The sequence below is a fragment of the Montipora capricornis genome, chromosome 3, assembly GCF_036669925.1.
Source record: "Montipora capricornis isolate CH-2021 chromosome 3, ASM3666992v2, whole genome shotgun sequence".
Taxonomy (NCBI): domain Eukaryota; kingdom Metazoa; phylum Cnidaria; class Anthozoa; order Scleractinia; family Acroporidae; genus Montipora; species Montipora capricornis.
Genome location: NC_090885.1, coordinates 33842640 through 33860897, shown reverse-complemented (window position 1 = coordinate 33860897; position 18258 = coordinate 33842640). Strand labels below are relative to the sequence as shown.

The following is an 18258-nucleotide window of genomic DNA, read 5'->3' as shown; positions in this document are numbered from 1 at the left end:
GAGTGAACTTTAATTATCTGGCTGTCCATAAAATGAATTTTCGAAAAGAAACGTCGCGATTTGAAGTTTTTATCAAACATTTTCCTCGATCAGTTGAATCGGCCGTTACAACTGTCTCAAACTAACGTGACCTCACGCGCTCTCGTATCCCTAGGGTTGTCTGCCTGTGCTTACATAGCGAAAGTACGAACAGTTCTGCACGTTTGTGTTGCCGTTTTTTTTTTTTTGTTAAAGAAAGAATGTCATATATCAGATTCAAATAACAACCGACGCAGGACCACAGTTTCTTTGAGTAACTAACCTTCAGTGTTGGCTATTTGTTTCAGAAGTAAGCAACAACCTGATTGAGGAAACATCCTAGACGTCTACGGAGTGGACGGTTAACTTTTATATGCGCACGTTGTTGTGAGAACCTTTAATTTGGTAATTTCACGATGTTAATTCGGGGAAACTCGGAAAAATACCTTCCTTCAATTCCACGCACGAACTGCCGTTAAATTAACACAAGCATCCGAGTTCTCCTTTGCAGGAATCCAATCTATCGTCCGTCTTTGTTCTGAAGACGAAGGAAGAAAATTCCTTGCATGCTGCAGCTCTTGCAGTACCTTACTTATTTAAGGACGGTGCCTACTATTGTTATCGTGCATACGCTCTGCGCATCTCGAAATACTCCGGTTTCCTATCGGTGACGCTTACCCATACAGTGATATTTTGCGCGGTTTAAAACTATCCGGAGAAAGTAGATCTTAGTAAGTACTCTTGGTATGCAAAAACAAAATTCGGGGTAACCATGCATTTTTGACATATAATTAAGCTTGCATTTGAGAAAGAACACCATACATTGCTTTGTATTTTAGAGCTTTTTACAAATATTATTTATCAAGTATCTTTGAAAAATGCGTGGTTACCCCCAATTTTCGTTTTGGATTTTAATAACACTAGATAAGATCTACATTTCCTGCATAATCATAAACCGGGGCAAAAATACCTTTGAATTAGTAGGCATCGTACGCGTCCTTAATCTGGGGTTTGAAGTCGTTGCCATTAGTTCAATTCTAGTTTGTCTTCTTACTCCGTGTTCCCAGGCTTTCTTATCCATAAAAAAGAACATTTGAATTAATTCGAGTTGATTGACTTGATTGCTCCAGCGCAAGATCAATTTAGTCAACTGAGTGCAAATGATGAATTTTCCAGTTATGACACGAGTACTCGCGCACGAGTGATAGCACTCGCTTCCCTCCAGTGTAGCCCGGGTTCGGTTGCCAGGTGATTCTTTATTCTGCTCCGAGAGGCTTTTCTCCGGGTTATCCGGTTTTCCCCAGGCTCCTAAAAAACCAGCATCTTTAATTCCACTTTGATACGGATGCAGAACCTCCCTGAAAACCACTTCCGGCTGAGTGCAGCTTCCTAGGTAAATATCTCGAATATCTCGGAAAACGTCCCAGTGTTCCTAGCAGGAGTGGAACCGTCTCGTATCATCAAAAATATATATCACTTTCCTTCATTCACCTAGCCTAAAACATACAATCTCACTTAGTATTATACCTGAATAACTTTGGTAAGTTTTGAACATTTTTCTTGGAGACTAGGCTCCCTGAAAGATAAAGTTTCATTATCCTATCCAGGGTGATGAGGGGTTCTTGAGAGGCCGCTACGAGGAGAGTTATGAAAAATGTAAGATACACCTTTAATTAAAGAAGGTGGCCCAAAAAGAGATCTGGCCATGATTATAAGCCTAATGGTAATATTTGACGTGATTATTTCAACCGTACTAGGAAACCCCATTCTACGGCGCAACTGTCAAGATCCATGAGCCTGTTGAAGTGATTGGCATCGCTTGTCCAGATAGCTGTCCCTTGTTAGCGTTCGTTTCCCTTTCGGCTCCTGCAGTCATTCGAGGGAACACAGTGGTCATTATACCAAGTCAGAAACATCCAGTGGTCGCAGTAGACATGTACCAGGTATCACTTTTTGAGTGAACAGAAAGTAAATGAAAGAAAAATGACCACTGCTAAATAGAAAAAATAATTAGCTGCAAAGGTTGAGGCTACACCTCATTAAAAATTTCTGATCTACCTGGTGGAGTTGTCAACATAGTGACAGGTGACATTTAACCAAATACCTGTCCGAACACCAGGATGTGCAGGCCATGTGGTACTTTGGCACCGCGGAGGGAAGCAAATTCGTGGAATGGTCGTCAGCAGTGAACGTTAAGCGCACATTTGTTAACTACGGTCAAAGCCGAGATTGGTTTGACAACTCGCAGGGACATGGGGAGGAGTTTCTCTTTAATGCGACTGAGTGCAAGAACATCTGTCTTCCAATGGGAGACATCTTTGCGAAATAATGCGACTACAGCGCAGCGCAGCGCACCGCAGTGCATTAGTGTGGTTGACTTGTTTACGTAGCAAGCGCTTTTATGTGGGGTTTCGGAGGAAAGAAAGACTTAAGAAGGAGATTTTCCATCTTTGGTTGCGCGGAAAACGGGGCGAGAGCAAACAAATGAGATAGAGAGGGGAGAGGAGGGAAGGAATGTCATACGAGAACCACCTTACCCTTTTGAGAGAACTAACGTGAAAATTAACTGATTTCTTACTTAAAATATTGTCTAAGATGTAAACAAGAGTTTACACTCCTCAGAAGAATGAGCAGTAGGTTAACCCGGACCTTTTGCTCGCTCCAATGTCCGTTGAACTAAAGAGTTATAGTAAAGAGTTATCCGAGATTTACCTTCTACCTGTTGAAGTCTGTATGGAAACATTTTTAAGGGATTTTCAAATTTAAGTTCCTAATAATATAACTTGCACGAATATTCTACTAAAGAAATTGGGAAAAGTAGATTCAGATGCTTGTTCTTTTGGGTGCCGTTCTAGAGAAGAATTAGAACATTTTATTTATCTGTGCCCTTTTTCACAAGCATTCTGGAGACTTTGAATTATTTTGGTATGAAAATATGAAAGAAGATATTACTTTATCTTTGAAAGAAATAATTATTGGCTTCTGTGGAAAAGATCTTGACTTTTTTAATTATTGTATTTTGGTAGGAAAATCTGTAATCTATCAGTGTAGGAGAAACGAGATGAAACCTACGAAAGTGTATTTAAAGTTATGTTACGCAAAAAGTATGAAACGGAGTTATATATTGCTGGTAAGGCCAAGAGTTTGAATAAGTTTCAGAAAAAGTGGAAGTTCAAGCCTTTGTCGTAATTTTTGTTTCCATTACTTAAGTGTAGCGAATGCTTTTGTATATTATACCCAGGTTGTTGTTGTTGCGTTTTATTTTTGTCAGTCGTTTGTGTTATGCGTTTGTGCGTGTGTCGGTGTGTATGTAACAACACTCTTATCTAATTCACTCTTGCTAACAGCCAGGATTTTGTTTGTGCGTTCGTCAGTTCCATAGGGGTTGGGAATATTACTTAGAGTGTCAGGAGTTCATCAAGGGGAGGTTGTATCTCCCACACTTGGCCTAGTAGTCAACCCTTTCTCGAGTAGATTTATTCATGATAAAACGCCTCCCTTGGGAGAATCAGGACACCCACAGTTGTAAAAGCCAATCAAAACAGAGCTATCGCAGAGTCAAGGGAAATATGATACTTTTTTCGGGAAAAAAACTTGCTCCTAAAAGTAAATTTACTCGAGAAAGAGTTGACTCGGAGAATTATTGGAGATTCTCTACTTTTGCAAATCCCATAATACATCTTGTTTACCCCCGAAAATTGTACAGAATGGTTGTTTTCGAATTCTCTTGGGACATGAAGATGTGGCAGTGTTGCGGTGGAAGGAAGAGGAGTGCTGAGGACAAAAGATGGATAATACTTTTAACTCCGAGTTCCTCTTCTCGCACGCGTTTTTAATGTCATCACGCAACGCTCCTCTCCACAAACAGCGTTGTGTGACAACACAACAAACGGGCTGGGAGGTACAGTAAACTCCGAGTTGCTGTTCGCCAGAGTCTCTTTGCGAAAACAAAATTATCTTAAATTGCATCAAATTAAGTAACTTGTTTTCTTTTTGAAGAGTTTCTCAGGAAGACTCGTTTTGAAAAAGGCAAGCAGCAACTCGGAAATGGCGTAACTTAACGGTGGCTTAAACCAGTTTCAACACTTTCAAGAGACCTTGTTATTAGGATTGACGCTACGACACGTTATCACGTAACAGCAATGTTATGGTACCATGTGAAACATGAATTATTGCTGAACAAGATGCAGTCATGTTTGGGACGTAACAAGCTACCATGGCAACAGGGAAACATTGCAAAGACACCCTAAATTTTAGTTGCTCATATCTGAAAAACGAACTCGGTGACTCCACTTTTTCATAGCACAAAAGTGATCAGCAAGTCAAGATGAAGCTCTCTGCAAAGTTTAAAAAAAATCCTGTGGAGCGGATTCAGAGCTACCTTAACTTTTCAATCAGTTAAGGTGGCTCTGAGTCCACTCCACAGAATTTTTTTAAACTTTGCAGGAAGTTTCATTCTGGTATGCTGATTACATTTCAGAAATAAAAAACGGGGATCACCGACTTCTTTTTTTGAGATATGAGCAGCTAAAGCCAAAATATGAGGTGTGTTGCAGGGCTTTCCTGTTGCCATGGTAACTTTTAACGTCACAAAAATGACCGAATCTTTAACATTGCTGTTAAATGATAAAGTGTCGTAGTGTCAATCCTTCTAATAAGAACGTTTTTTCAAGTATTGAAACTGGTTTGAGTTTGAACCACCTTAAACGAGCTCTTCTTTCCTGAAATATTATGCATTCCAATTGGCTGTTCTGTTTTAGTAGGTGAAAGAGAACTTTTGTCACTGACCACTGAAAATTCACGAAAAACTATTAAGAAGTGATGCTGATTGTTGACTAGGGTCTGTTCTTTTTAGTTTTTGCCTGCGTCTCATTCAATCCCGAAGTGTGATCGCTCAAACAATTTTGCAATGCTTTGCTATTGTCTTGCTTGTTTTTGAAACGTTTATTTGTTTGAAATCGAATTTCAAAAGTCAAGTTGGTGTACCGTGTCTCTCAAGCAAGGCCAGAACTCATTTAAGCAATGTAGTAGAACCCAACCTTGGGTTATGTGCACAAGTATGTTGGCGGAGGAGCCTCCAGAGCGCGAGGAAAAGTCATCACTAAGGAAGATGCATCGAGGACCACCGTGTCATGTATTGGATGAAGTGACAGGACAGCGCTCCCCTTCAGGTCTTTGGGTCCATGCTCTCATAAAAATAACGGTTGGCTCTTAGCACTTTTACGTCTTTATGACGTGTATGAGGATTTGATGAACTTCTCACTAAGTTCGAATTTTCTTATAGGAGCTTGCTAAAATTACATTTGTCATTATTGCCATTTAGAACGAGTTAACTAGGGTTCGGCACGGTCACATCTAGATCTGTGAGTATTCTTTTTTCTTCACTCAAAAGTGGAAGTAGATTTTATTTCATTTTTCGTTTTGTGTTCCTTGTCAACTGTGTGAACGAGTACTAACCATCGAGAAAACATTAAGGCTCAAGCCTCTTTCTTTATTTAGTCACAAGAATACAATAACCCGAGTTTACACGTTCAATGTTTTATTGTCAAGCCGATGTTTTTACCTTTTAGATCATTGTTTCAGTTTACAACACTTTAAAGTTTCCTATCATGAACTTCTACAATCTAATGATTAGTCTAGTATAAACTGTAGTTTTAATTTGCGCTGCATGTATTTTGGCTTTGATCGTGGTTGAGGCTGACTAGGGAAGCCTTTTGCACACAGGCCCAGGGAAATGGGTACAGGTGCGGTCATTCCAAGTCCCTGATGGCCGGAACGAGACGTTTTGCCCAATCCACATGATTACACATGGGTCATTGCCCTTTCCGTTTGGTTCACCTGGAGCCCAGTTCTTGTAGACTGGAACAGACTTGTCATTCCACAGGAACTGTTTGACGCTCGAGTCCCATTTGAGGTCAATCCAAACCTCTCCTAACGATGGCTGGCGCTGTTGGATCAGGTTCAGAACGAACTCGTTCTCTTCTGCTCTGTTGATTTTGACCAAGTCTCCGCCTCGTGCTCTGCAGTATGATCTTGCTTGGTCCCGTGTCCCAGTATATCCACTCACAAGATAACAGTATCTTCCAAACCTTTCCCAGCCACTGGGACATTGTGCACCTGGGAAGTTATATGATAAGTTAAAAAAAAAGGTTTAGCCCCTCAACGCTGCAGAATTTCGAATTTCTTACGTTTTTCCTTTAACGAGAAGAAAACATCGGAGAGAGGAAAAAAGACACTGGTGTGAATTTATCAGTTAATATATTTGTTACATGTTAGCAGTAGTATATAAAAATGCCTTACCAAATGTTTGTTTGAACATTTCCACCAGTTTTGCATCGTCAAGAGCTGTGGAAAAAGGCACAATGCAATAAATCAATGCAGTGGCGATTAGGACTTGAAATGCAACTTAAATTGTCCTATAACTACTGTAGGACTTAATATGAGAGTAGAAAATAATGGAAATAAATGTAACCCTGTGCGGTTTCAATAGCTCTATTTGTTAACTAAAACATATTCCAAAAACCCTTGTTGAAAATGAAGGCCACCCGACGGCAAAAAATTGCATATTTTTAGTGCCCAATGACGTGTTCTTTACACATCTTTTAGAGATTTTAGTGAGTGCCTGAGTGTATTTTGAAACTGATCATTCTGGATGAGAGTTTCTCGTCAGTTGATACTTTAGGTTAAAAATCCAAGTATCAAAAATCTTAAGGACGGCAGAAAATCTCTGTCGCCGAATTTAGCAGCTGGTTTTGTGTCCCAGCAAAATCTATTGTTGAAAATCAAAATTTGTAATGTACGAAGACCCTAAAGTTCGAGGCATGCGAGCCAGAAATCTCAACCAGTTTTAAAAATCACTGGATTAAAAATATTGGATTTAAACGTAGAATTACACTGGAAGAAGTTTTAGGGGTAGTTTGGGCCAGTTTTGGCTAGTTTGTAAGCCTTGCATGAATTGATGTGCTGATTTGAAGTTTGTCCCCAATTAGTGCCTCAACGCCTACTTCACTTGACACTAAAACAAATAAAGTTCGTTTTTGTGGGTCAGTCTGTGAGAACAGATTTTCATAGAAATTATTCCTTTGGCGCCCCTTTCTTCGTAAATCAGAGCAATTTAATTGAGACTGATTTATACACTTCTACGTATTTTGGGCAATAGTATAGTGGATGCCAGCTCCGAGTCAGGAACCGGGAGAAATTAACCTTGTCTACATAATTACAATGAGATCTATCCTTCATAACCACAAATTTTTTGGTGTTTGCTATATTTTTCTTAAATTGCAGAGTGAATTCTTCGCGCATAAAACAACGACGTTTACTTCTAAATTCCCAGTTAAATTTCAAGTTTCTTTTTCGAAACACTTTAACCGCGTTAGTAGATCGCCAATGATAACTCAGCGAAGTATATTGATGAAAACTATACCTGCTATACGTGATGTAACGACAGCAAGAAGAAGAAGAAGAACGGACAATGCTTTCATTTTCGACTGCTGTATTAAGTGTCGCTGGTCTCAGGAAACTTGTATGTTCGGCAAAGGCTGCATAGGAATAATCGCGAGTCTCGGTGGAGAGTGCTGATAACACCGTACGGAGTCTCAGAAAACGAGTTAAAACAAGAACAAAAGGTAGATGTAAACATTTCGAGGCCTCATGAGGTGGTTTTTACTTCCGCCACTGAGGGAATTTATAAGATCCGGGGGGTGAAGAGGAATAATCGGTGTTCATTATTCCGTTATTCCCGCTCGAAAATGTTTGTTATTCCATTATTCGGCCCCACAAAATTTCCGTTATTCTTATTCCATTATTCCTCTTCACCTCCCGAATTGGTATAATCTAGCTTTATAAAATGAACAAGTATTCTTTGAAATAAAAGTACATATTCTGCTCCTGTTCATCTAGAGTGGAAGGAATAGTTGTTTTAGCACCGAAGAAAGCAGGACATGAAGGCCGATTTGACAGACATTTCGATTCATACGTAGCAAACGTCCAAGCGATTAAAAGCACGCTGTGTTGCAAAAGCCGCCGTGTGTCCTTGCAGCCGTGAAGAACTTTTTGAAACATTTGTGTAATTGTTTATTTGTAGTTTTCTCGATTTCAGCGAGACCCCCTAGCCTTAACGCTAAAATAGAAATTAATCAAAATCATAATCATTAAATTGTGAAGATTGTTATACTCTTGGCTATGATTTATGTGAACAAACAAACTGCAAAACGCTGGCTTTTTCTCTTACCTTTGACAAACTCAGGTTAAACAAAGTTGTAGCCATCCCTTACATCTTGTAGACTAGCATTTTCTTGTATTTAAAAAATACAGAAACGCTGTCGAAACGCGGTCATTCGGCTTTTGTTTGGATCACGAATTATTCTTCAGAGATAGCGAACCAACCAGATTTCTTTCAACACCGAGGGTGTCAGAAATTTCTATAAAAAGTCTGGCTTCTACATTGTATCTACTTTTGGAATTACCAAGCGATTCACAAGAGGAACGTACCTTAGTAGGCTAGTCTAGACTAGCCTTTACTTTAGAGAGGGCGCACCCTCTACGACGAAAAGAACGCCTAATCTCAGTTTACAACTGGACCCTTTCGTGGCAATATCAACTTGGACTCAACTCTGAGTTGACGAATAAGATAACATTTTTGAGTTTGAAACAGAGCCACTCATTACAATTACTGATAGGTAACTGTGATATTTAAGATGGGTTCTTGTACTTTGATACTCTTTATAAGAGCTTTTTTGAAATGGGTACTTAGAACATACTGGTTAATTAGTGATTTGAAAATTTAACTGGCTGTCGAGCATTGGGACGGTTCCTGTTTAGCAGTTCGATATTACGTGGCCGAATTTCAGTTACACTTTCAAACAAAGCATTGCGTTACGCTATGAACAAATTCAACTTCTGCATAATCAAGATCGACGCCGGGATCGACGGCGAATGTGCGCTCTTCGACTGAGTAGAAACATCTCGCAAATGTTAAGTTAACAGCGAGATCTAGCGACGGGTTTGTGAAACGGGAAACAGACGGTGAATGCCGCACGAAAGTTTTTTAGGCCCAGAGTTCAGACGCCGCACTTCAGGTCGATATCTGAGCGTAACCGGCAAGAAATGCCCTGAAACCGACTGAACAAATTCCTTTTCTTTTTATTTGCGGCGTAAGGCATCTTTCATAGCCTCATATTACCGTTTGCCGTAAATTACTGGTATGTGAGTCAGAATCTCTCATTGCGTCATTGGCAACATCTCGTTTTGATGACCCATCTATCGAAAGTTAAGGCATTTTTCCCTTGCCTTTTTTTCCGAAACAAAATCGGTGACCGCCATATATTTTTTCCTTTTTCAGTTGGAATAAATTTATGACCTAACTTCATGCAGGAAATGAAACAAATTTTAGTGTGGGAAGATTTTAATTCGCGCGAAAATCCTTAAAATAAAAACATTGAAATTGAACTGCTTAGACCATGCCAAAGAAGGTACCTGATGTTTTTCATGTTATGAAGATGATGATGAAGATGACCTTTATTAAAGCCAAGTGTATTTAGCGCGGGAGGTACCAATTGGCACCGAAGACTGAGAAATCAAATAAACTCTTATTAAATGGTAGGTTGGCTTTTGACGAGATGAAAACCGCGGTATCTGGAGAAATACCTCTTGGAGCAGAGTTGAGAACCAACAAACTCAACTCACATGTGACGCCAAGTCTGGGAATCGAACCCGGGCCACATTAGTAGGACGCGAGTGCTCTTACCACAGACTGAATTTCCCGGCTCTTTCATCGAGTTCAAAACACAACGAAACGGCAAGAAATAAATTGTATCCAGCCAGGTATTGTCTTCGTTTAATAATACTGTATTAGTAAATTTCACTTAAATTTGATCATATTGCGAAAAGTTAATGTAGTGCAAGCGCATAAAAGTAACCAAAAAAACAAAGATTACAGTCAACTCTCTCCGCTATTACGGACAGAAGTTAAATCCTCGGCCGAAACTACAAAGAAATGTATGGAAACAACTCCCGCTCCCCAAACTGATATTTTTATCATGTTATTCTATTCTCGTCAAAGCGGACAACTTACACGTCAATGACAACTTTGCGTTCGGCTGGTTGTCATTTATGTCCACAGAAAATGACACACAGCTGAATGCATTAAAAGGTGTCTGTTCAGATTTTCAAAGCACTTCCGCTCATTTTGTTCTGTATTTTTACTTTAATCCATTAATTAATTTAAGAGCTTATAAGTTGGTTTTCGCAGTAGACTTGTGCTTTCGTGTAATCTCGGTTGATAGTCCTCCTTCTTTGGCGCACTAGGACCTTCCACTGCTCGTAATGAGTTTAGTCTTGTTAAATACCCTATTTCTGTTCACCAAACAACTTGTAAAGAACGGAAATTTGCAAACCTATGTCTGCTCCCCGTTTACTCTCTTTCCGCAAATGATAGCTTCTCCACTATGATTAACTCGTTTTAAAACCGGATACACAATTTTTTGATTTAAGCAATAGAGGACGTTTTTCGTGTTTCCAAAGCCTCACCTATAAAACACGAGACTCCCCAGTTACACAAACCCGAGACGCAGTGGAGGGTTTGCATAACTGTAGAGAATTCTCTCACCTTCCCCGAGTGTTTATTGGAGGTTATTGAAACACGGAAAAAAAGTCCTCTATTGCTTTTATAAAATACTTCTCAAAAATAATTCGACAAGTGAAGGAAACAAATGAAAGAAAATATTCTTGATTAAAAGAGATTTTCTTGATACGCGCTCATATTTCCTACTAGCCAATCAAAACGAACGTCTGACAATACATAATCAATCCAAATTCATGTGATGTCACAGGAGTGTTTCCCACAGCTATTGACCAACGAGAGTACGCGAATTATCCTAATTATTTTGTAAAATCCTAATGGAATATGTCCAACAACTCGCTCACTTTCTTCTATGGTGGCCTCAGCTTTATAGTGTTTTCCGGCGGTTCACGCTGAAGCACGAGAGTCGACGGTTAAGGGATCCCAAATCCAGTAAGCTGAATAGCTACCGAGAAGTCCTTGAGTGCGCAGGCGATATATCGCTTTTTTTTCTTCAGCGTGGCTAGTTCATATACGCAAACGAGTTTTTTAGCCTCGTAGATAAAGTCAGCGAGAAGACCGCGACCGAATGCTCACAGCAATTAAAGTACACTGGATAGTTAGTTCACCCACAAACTAAACTGTATGAATCGGATTTCTTCTTCATTGCAAACCTAATTGTTTAAGGATAACGTCCAGTATTGTGCCTAAAATGTATTACTTGCATGAACAGTGAAGACTTTTCACATTAAAGCCAGTTTGTGTTACAGTTATTGTATGTCGGGAGTCTCGGTTACCAGTATTTTGACTTATATTGTATGATTATGAATCAAAGTAAATGTGTACTACTGGAAATCTAAAGTGAACATCGCAGTACACCCTGTACCTGACACTTATCAACCAATATAGTTGGGTCATTTTTATCGCACCCCACTACTGCGGTCTAGTCTCGCTATTACGAAAACGGTGCTGAGGGTGTCCGGCTGTCCGCTATAACAAGAGTTGACTGTACATGTTTTCAAGTGCCGAGGCGGCGGTAAAAGAATATTGACGCTTGTCATGAACGTTTAGAGGGAAAAAGAAAGCTTGAAAATATTTCTTTCAACGATTTGGAGAGAGCTATCTACTCCAGTTTGACTGCAAAAAAATTGTCTTTTCGGTGAACAGAATGTGTATAACACGTTCTAAAACACTTCGTCGTATTCTAAAACCGTCCAATTCTGGTAAAAATGATATGTTTTGCCGTCGTTTTTTCCAAATCTGTGCTGTTTTGGCACCACACCGTAAATATTGTTGATGAATCTCCACTTTTCTACCGAATGATTTATCTAGTTTGCAATACTTCGAAAGAAAAAAGAATATTTTTCCGGAGCATTTATCAACTTTGCAATATTTATCAAATTTTATCAAATTTTTGACTAAACAGTCACGCAAAATGACAGTAGAAATTTCCAACGTCTTCTCATAGAAGATCACAGAAAATGGCGACGGAAATTTCCAACGTCATTTTTAACAGAAGCTAGATAAAGCAAAATGACGGCGGAATTTTCCAACGTCATTTTTCACAGAAGATGAGGCAAAATGACAGCGGAAATTTCCAACGTCACTTTTTAAAAAAGATCAAGCGAAATGACGGCGGAATTTTCCAACGTCATTTTTGGCAAATAAAGTAAAACAAGACTACCTGAAGTGAAGATCTTCAACTTTATTGTCTAAGGACGAACTTAACTCCCACGGACTAAAAACGAGATATTTCACACACTCAGATTCTAAGCTTGAAGACAATTCACTATATAGACATGTAAAAGAAACCATACGAACCTCGAGTCGTTTAAGGGCTGCTCGTGGAACGTTTTCACCAAGATGACTAACATTTTTTCCCCGGAAAGACGTTAAATTATTACTCACTCTTGTTTTAATTGAAATGTAATTTTTATGTACAGTATTATGACAAATAGAAAGCTACAGTTAGTCCCTCCAGTCCGGCGTTGCAAACCAACAGAGAAATATGTCAATACTGGAGGAAAAAAAGTTTTTTTTATTACAAAATTAATTCTGCTCTCTGTCGTTAGCCACAAACTTGGCTCTTAATAGACCAATTCGGCTAACTCAATGTTGTACCCAATTCAAATCTCTCGGGGTTAAGATTCTTTGTGTGTTGAATTTGCATGACAATGAAGCATTCACATTTAAATGATATGGAAATACTTGGAACAAAACGCTTTATTCCCAAAAGATTTGAATTGGCTACAACATTGAGTTAGCCGAATTGGTCTATTGTCTGAGAACTATAGCACAAGTAAAACCGAGCGAACAAATATGAACATCGGTACTCCCATTGAAATCTGCAAATAGTTCTATTTGCTGCAAACGGCACAGTGGTCATTCCACAGGAACTGTTTGACGCTCGAGTCCCATTTGAGGTTGATCCAAACCTGTCGTAACGATGGCTGACGCTGTTGGACCAGGTTTAGGACGAACTCATTCTCTCCTGCGCTGTTGATTTTGACCAATTCTCCGCCTCGTGTTCTGCAGTATGATCTTGCTTGGTCCCATGTCAGGAGAGATCCACTCACAAGATAACAGTGTCTTCCAAACCTTTCCCAGCCACTGGGACATTGTGCACCTGAGAAAGGTAATGATATGTTTAAAGAAAAAAATAGGTTAACCCCACAACGCTGTAGAATTCCGAATTTCTTACGTTTTTCCTTTAACGAGAAGGAAACATCGGAGAGAGGAAAAAAGGCGCAGGTGTGAATTTTTACATGAATTTATCAGTCAGTATATTTGTTACATGTTAGCAATAGTACATAAAAATGCCTTACCAAACGTTTGTTTGAACATTTCAACCAGTTTCGCATCATCAAGAGCTGTGGAAAAAGGTACAATGTAATAAAACAATGCAGTGGCGATTAGGACTTAAAATGCAGCTTAAATTGTCATATAACTAAAATATGCGAGGCTAGAAAATAATGGAAATAAATTTAACCCAGTGCGGTCTCAATAGCTCTGTTGGTTAACTAAAACATATTCTAGAAACCCTTAGTTGAAAAATGAAGGGCAGCTGATTTCGTGATTTGAAGACTTAACTGGCTGTCGGGCATTGAGACGGCTCCCGTTTAGCAGTTCGATATTACGTGGCCGAATTTCAGTTACATTTCAAACAAAGCATTGCGTTACGCGATGAACAAATTCAACTTCTGCATAATCAAGATCGACGGCGAATGTGTGCTCTTCCACTGAGTAGAAACATCTCGCGAATGTTAAGTTAATAGGGAGATCTAGCGACGGGTTTGTGAAACGGGAAACAGACGGTGAAAGCCGCACGAAAGTTTTTTAGGCCCAGAGTTCAGACGCCGCATTTCAGCTCGATATCATAATCTGAGCGTAACAGGCAAGAAATGCCCTAAAACCGACTGAACAAATTCCTTTTCTTTTTATTTGCGGCGTAAGGCATCTTTCATAACCTCATATTACGGTAACCGTTTGCCATAAATTACCGGTATGTGAGTCTGAATCTCTCATTTTATTATATCTCTCAGATAGTACGCGCGCTGTAATTGGCTAAATTAGCGGGCCGTATTCTACAGTACGGCCCGCTGTACAGCCCTCTAAATTTAAAATTTCGACAAAACATCATCTAGCGAGTTTTTCATGTCATTTCTGTTGCATAAACTTGTACTGAAAACTGTTTGAATCTTGCAAGCAACTATTTCAAACTTAACAGCCAAGAGGATTTAGTTTTTGGGATTTTGGCACGGCATTCTTTGTGGCAGTTGAACCTTCCGCTTCACTTTTACTAGTTTCCTTGCCCGCGCGCCGGTTAACCTCAGAGATATAATAAATATCTTACTAACCTCGTTTTCTCGGTCCGTACTTTAAGTTACGGATCTTCGTTTTTTCCGTTGATTTATGGCCCGTGCGCTTCGCACTTGGGCCATAAATCAACGGGAAAAAACTCGGTCCGTAACTTACAGTACGGACCTCAAACTCGGTTAGTAACAGGTATGTGTCATTGGCAACATCTCGTTTTGATGACCCATCTATCGAAAGTTAAGGCATTTTTCCCTTGCCTTTTTTTCCGAAACAAAATCGGTGACGGCCATATATTTTTTCCTTTTTCAGTTGGAATAATAAATTTATGACCTAACTTCATGCGGGAAATGAAACAAATTTTAGTGTGGGAAGATTTTAATTCGCGCGAAAATCCTTAAAATAAAAACATTGAAATTGAACTGCTTAGACCATGCCAAAGAAGGTACCTGATGTTTTTCATGTTATGAAGATGATGATGAAGATGACCTTTATTAAAGCCAAGTGTATTTAGTGCGGGAGGTACTAATTGGCACTGAACACTGAGAAATCAAATAAACTCTTATTAAATGGTAGGTTGGCTTTTGACGAGATGAAAACCGCGGTATCAGGAGAAATACCACTTGGAGCAGAGTTGAGAACCAACAAACTCAACTCACATGTGACGCCAAGTCTGGGAATCGAACCCGGGCCACATTAGTAGGACGCGAGTGCTCTTACCACAGACTGAATTTCCCGGCTCTTTCATCGAGTTCAAAACACAACGAAACAGCAAGAAATAAATTGTATCCAGCCACGTATTGTCTTCGTTTAATAATACTGTATTGGTAAATTTTACTTAAATTTGATCATATTGCGAAAAGTTAACATAGTGCAAGCGCATATAAAAGTAGCCAAAAAACAAAGATTACAGTCAACTCTCTCCGCTATTACGGACAGAAATTAAATCCTCGGCCGAAACTACAAAGAAATGTATGGAAACAACTCCCGCTCCCCAAACTGATATTTTTATCATGTTATTCTATTCTCGTCAAAGCGGACAACTTACACGTCAATGACAACTTTGCGTTCGGCTTTTTGTCATTTCTGTGCACAGAAAATGACACACAGCTGAATGCATTAAAAGGTGTCTGTTCAGATTTTCAAAGCACTTCCGCTCATTTTGTTCTGTATTTACTTTAATCAATTAATTAATTTAAGAGCTTATAAGTTGGTTTTCGCAGTAGACTTGTGCTTTCGTGTAATCTCGGTTGATAGTCCTCCTTCTTTGGCGCACTAGGACCTCCCACTGCTCGTAATGAGTTTAGTCTTGTTAAATACCCTATTTCTGTTCACCAAACAACTTGTAAAGAACGGAAATTTGCAAACCTATGTCTGCTTCCCTTTTACTCTCTTTCCGCAAATGATAGCTTCTCCACTATGATTAACTCGTTTTAAAACCGGATACACAAATTTTCATTTAAGCAATAGAGGACGTTTTTCGTGTTTCCAAAGCCTCACCTAAACACGAGGGGGAGTTGGGAGAATTCGAGACTCCCCAGTTATACAAACCCGAGACGCAGTCGAGGGTTTGCATAACTGTAGAGAATTCTCCCACCTTCCCCGAGTGTTTAGATGAGGTTATTGAAACACGGAAAAAAAGTCCTCTATTGCTTTTATAAAATACTTCTCAAAAATAATTCGACAAGTGAAGGAAACAAATGAAAGAAAATATTCTTGATTAAAAGAGATTTTCTTGATACGCGCTCATATTTCCTACTAGCCAATCAAAACGAACGTCTGACAATACATAATCAATCCAAATTCATGTGATGTCACAGGAGTGTTTCCCACAGCTATTGACCAACGAGAGTACGCGAATTATCCTAATTATTTTGTAAAATCCTAATGGAATATGTCCAACAACTCGCTCACTTTCTTCTATGGTGGCCTCAGCTTTATAGTGTTTTCCGGCGGTTCACGCTGAAGCACGAGAGTCGACGGTTAAGGGATCCCAAATCCAGTAAGCTGAATAGCTACCGAGAAGTCCTTGAGTGCGCAGGCGATATATCGCTTTTTTTTCTTCAGCGTGGCTAGTTCATATACGCAAACGAGTTTTTTAGCCTCGTAGATAAAGTCAGCGAGAAGACCGCGACCGAATGCTCACAGCAATTAAAGTACACTGGATAGTTAGTTCACCCACAAACTAAACTGTATGAATCGGATTTCTTCTTCATTGCAAACCTAATTGTTTAAGGATAACGTCCAGTATTGTGCCTAAAATGTATTACTTGCATGAACAGTGAAGACTTTTCACATTAAAGCCAGTTTGTGTTACAGTTATTGTATGTCGGGAGTCTCGGTTACCAGTATTTTGACTTATATTGTATGATTATGAATCAAAGTAAATGTGTACTACTGGAAATCTAAAGAGAACATAGCAGTACACCCTGTACCTGACACTTATCAACCAATATAGTTGGGTCATTTTTATCGCACCCCACTACTGCGGTCTAGTCTCGCTATTACGAAAACGGTGCTGAGGGTGTCCGGCTGTCCGCTATAACAAGAGTTGACTGTACATGTTTTCAAGTGCCGAGGCGGCGGTAAAAGAATATTGACGCTTGTCATGAACGTTTAGAGGGAAAAAGAAAGCTTGAAAATATTTCTTTCAACGATTTGGAGAGAGCTATCTACTCCAGTTTGACTGCAAAAAAATTGTCTTTTCGGTGAACAGAATGTGTATAACACGTTCTAAAACACTTCGTCGTATTCTAAAACCGTCCAATTCTGGTAAAAATGATATGTTTTGCCGTCGTTTTTTCCAAATCTGTGCTGTTTTGGCACCACACCGTAAATATTGTTGATGAATCTCCACTTTTCTACCGAATGATTTATCTAGTTTGCAATACTTCGAAAGAAAAAAGAATATTTTTCCGGAGCATTTATCAACTTTGCAATATTTATCAAATTTTATCAAATTTTTGACTAAACAGTCACGCAAAATGACAGTAGAAATTTCCAACGTCTTCTCATAGAAGATCACAGAAAATGGCGACGGAAATTTCCAACGTCATTTTTAACAGAAGCTAGATAAAGCAAAATGACGGCGGAATTTTCCAACGTCATTTTTCACAGAAGATGAGGCAAAATGACAGCGGAAATTTCCAACGTCACTTTTTAAAAAAGATCAAGCGAAATGACGGCGGAATTTTCCAACGTCATTTTTGGCAAATAAAGTAAAACAAGACTACCTGAAGTGAAGATCTTCAACTTTATTGTCTAAGGACGAACTTAACTCCCACGGACTAAAAACGAGATATTTCACACACTCAGATTCTAAGCTTGAAGACAATTCACTATATAGACATGTAAAAGAAACCATACGAACCTCGAGTCGTTTAAGGGCTGCTCGTGGAACGTTTTCACCAAGATGACTAACATTTTTTCCCCGGAAAGACGTTAAATTATTACTCACTCTTGTTTTAATTGAAATGTAATTTTTATGTACAGTATTATGACAAATAGAAAGCTACAGTTAGTCCCTCCAGTCCGGCGTTGCAAACCAACAGAGAAATATGTCAATACTGGAGGAAAAAAAGTTTTTTTTATTACAAAATTAATTCTGCTCTCTGTCGTTAGCCACAAACTTGGCTCTTAATAGACCAATTCGGCTAACTCAATGTTGTACCCAATTCAAATCTCTCGGGGTTAAGATTCTTTGTGTGTTGAATTTGCATGACAATGAAGCATTCACATTTAAATGATATGGAAATACTTGGAACAAAACGCTTTATTCCCAAAAGATTTGAATTGGCTACAACATTGAGTTAGCCGAATTGGTCTATTGTCTGAGAACTATAGCACAAGTAAAACCGAGCGAACAAATA

The 18258-nt window shown here is 39.2% G+C and overlaps 1 protein-coding gene across 3 annotated transcripts in view; it reads right to left on the bottom strand.

Moving 5' to 3' along the window:
- LOC138042970 (snaclec coagulation factor IX-binding protein subunit A-like) overlaps window positions 1–18258 on the bottom strand; it is a 68671-nt gene that overhangs the window by 6052 nt on the left and 44361 nt on the right. The window contains exons 1-3 of one of the 3 annotated variants that reach the window (XM_068889061.1): window positions 7442–7562; window positions 6319–6363; window positions 5483–6135 (exon numbers count right to left, since the gene is read on the bottom strand). The exons of 1 other annotated variant lie outside the window; for it this stretch is intronic. In XM_068889061.1, the coding sequence (XP_068745162.1) occupies window positions 5720–6135; window positions 6319–6363; window positions 7442–7499 (519 nt within the window). In that variant the 5' untranslated portion in view covers window positions 7500–7562 and the 3' untranslated portion in view covers window positions 5483–5719. Of the gene's footprint in view, window positions 1–5482; window positions 6136–6318; window positions 6364–7441; window positions 7563–18258 lie in introns of those variants that run through there. One more of the 3 variants, XM_068889063.1, reaches the window with a different exon arrangement.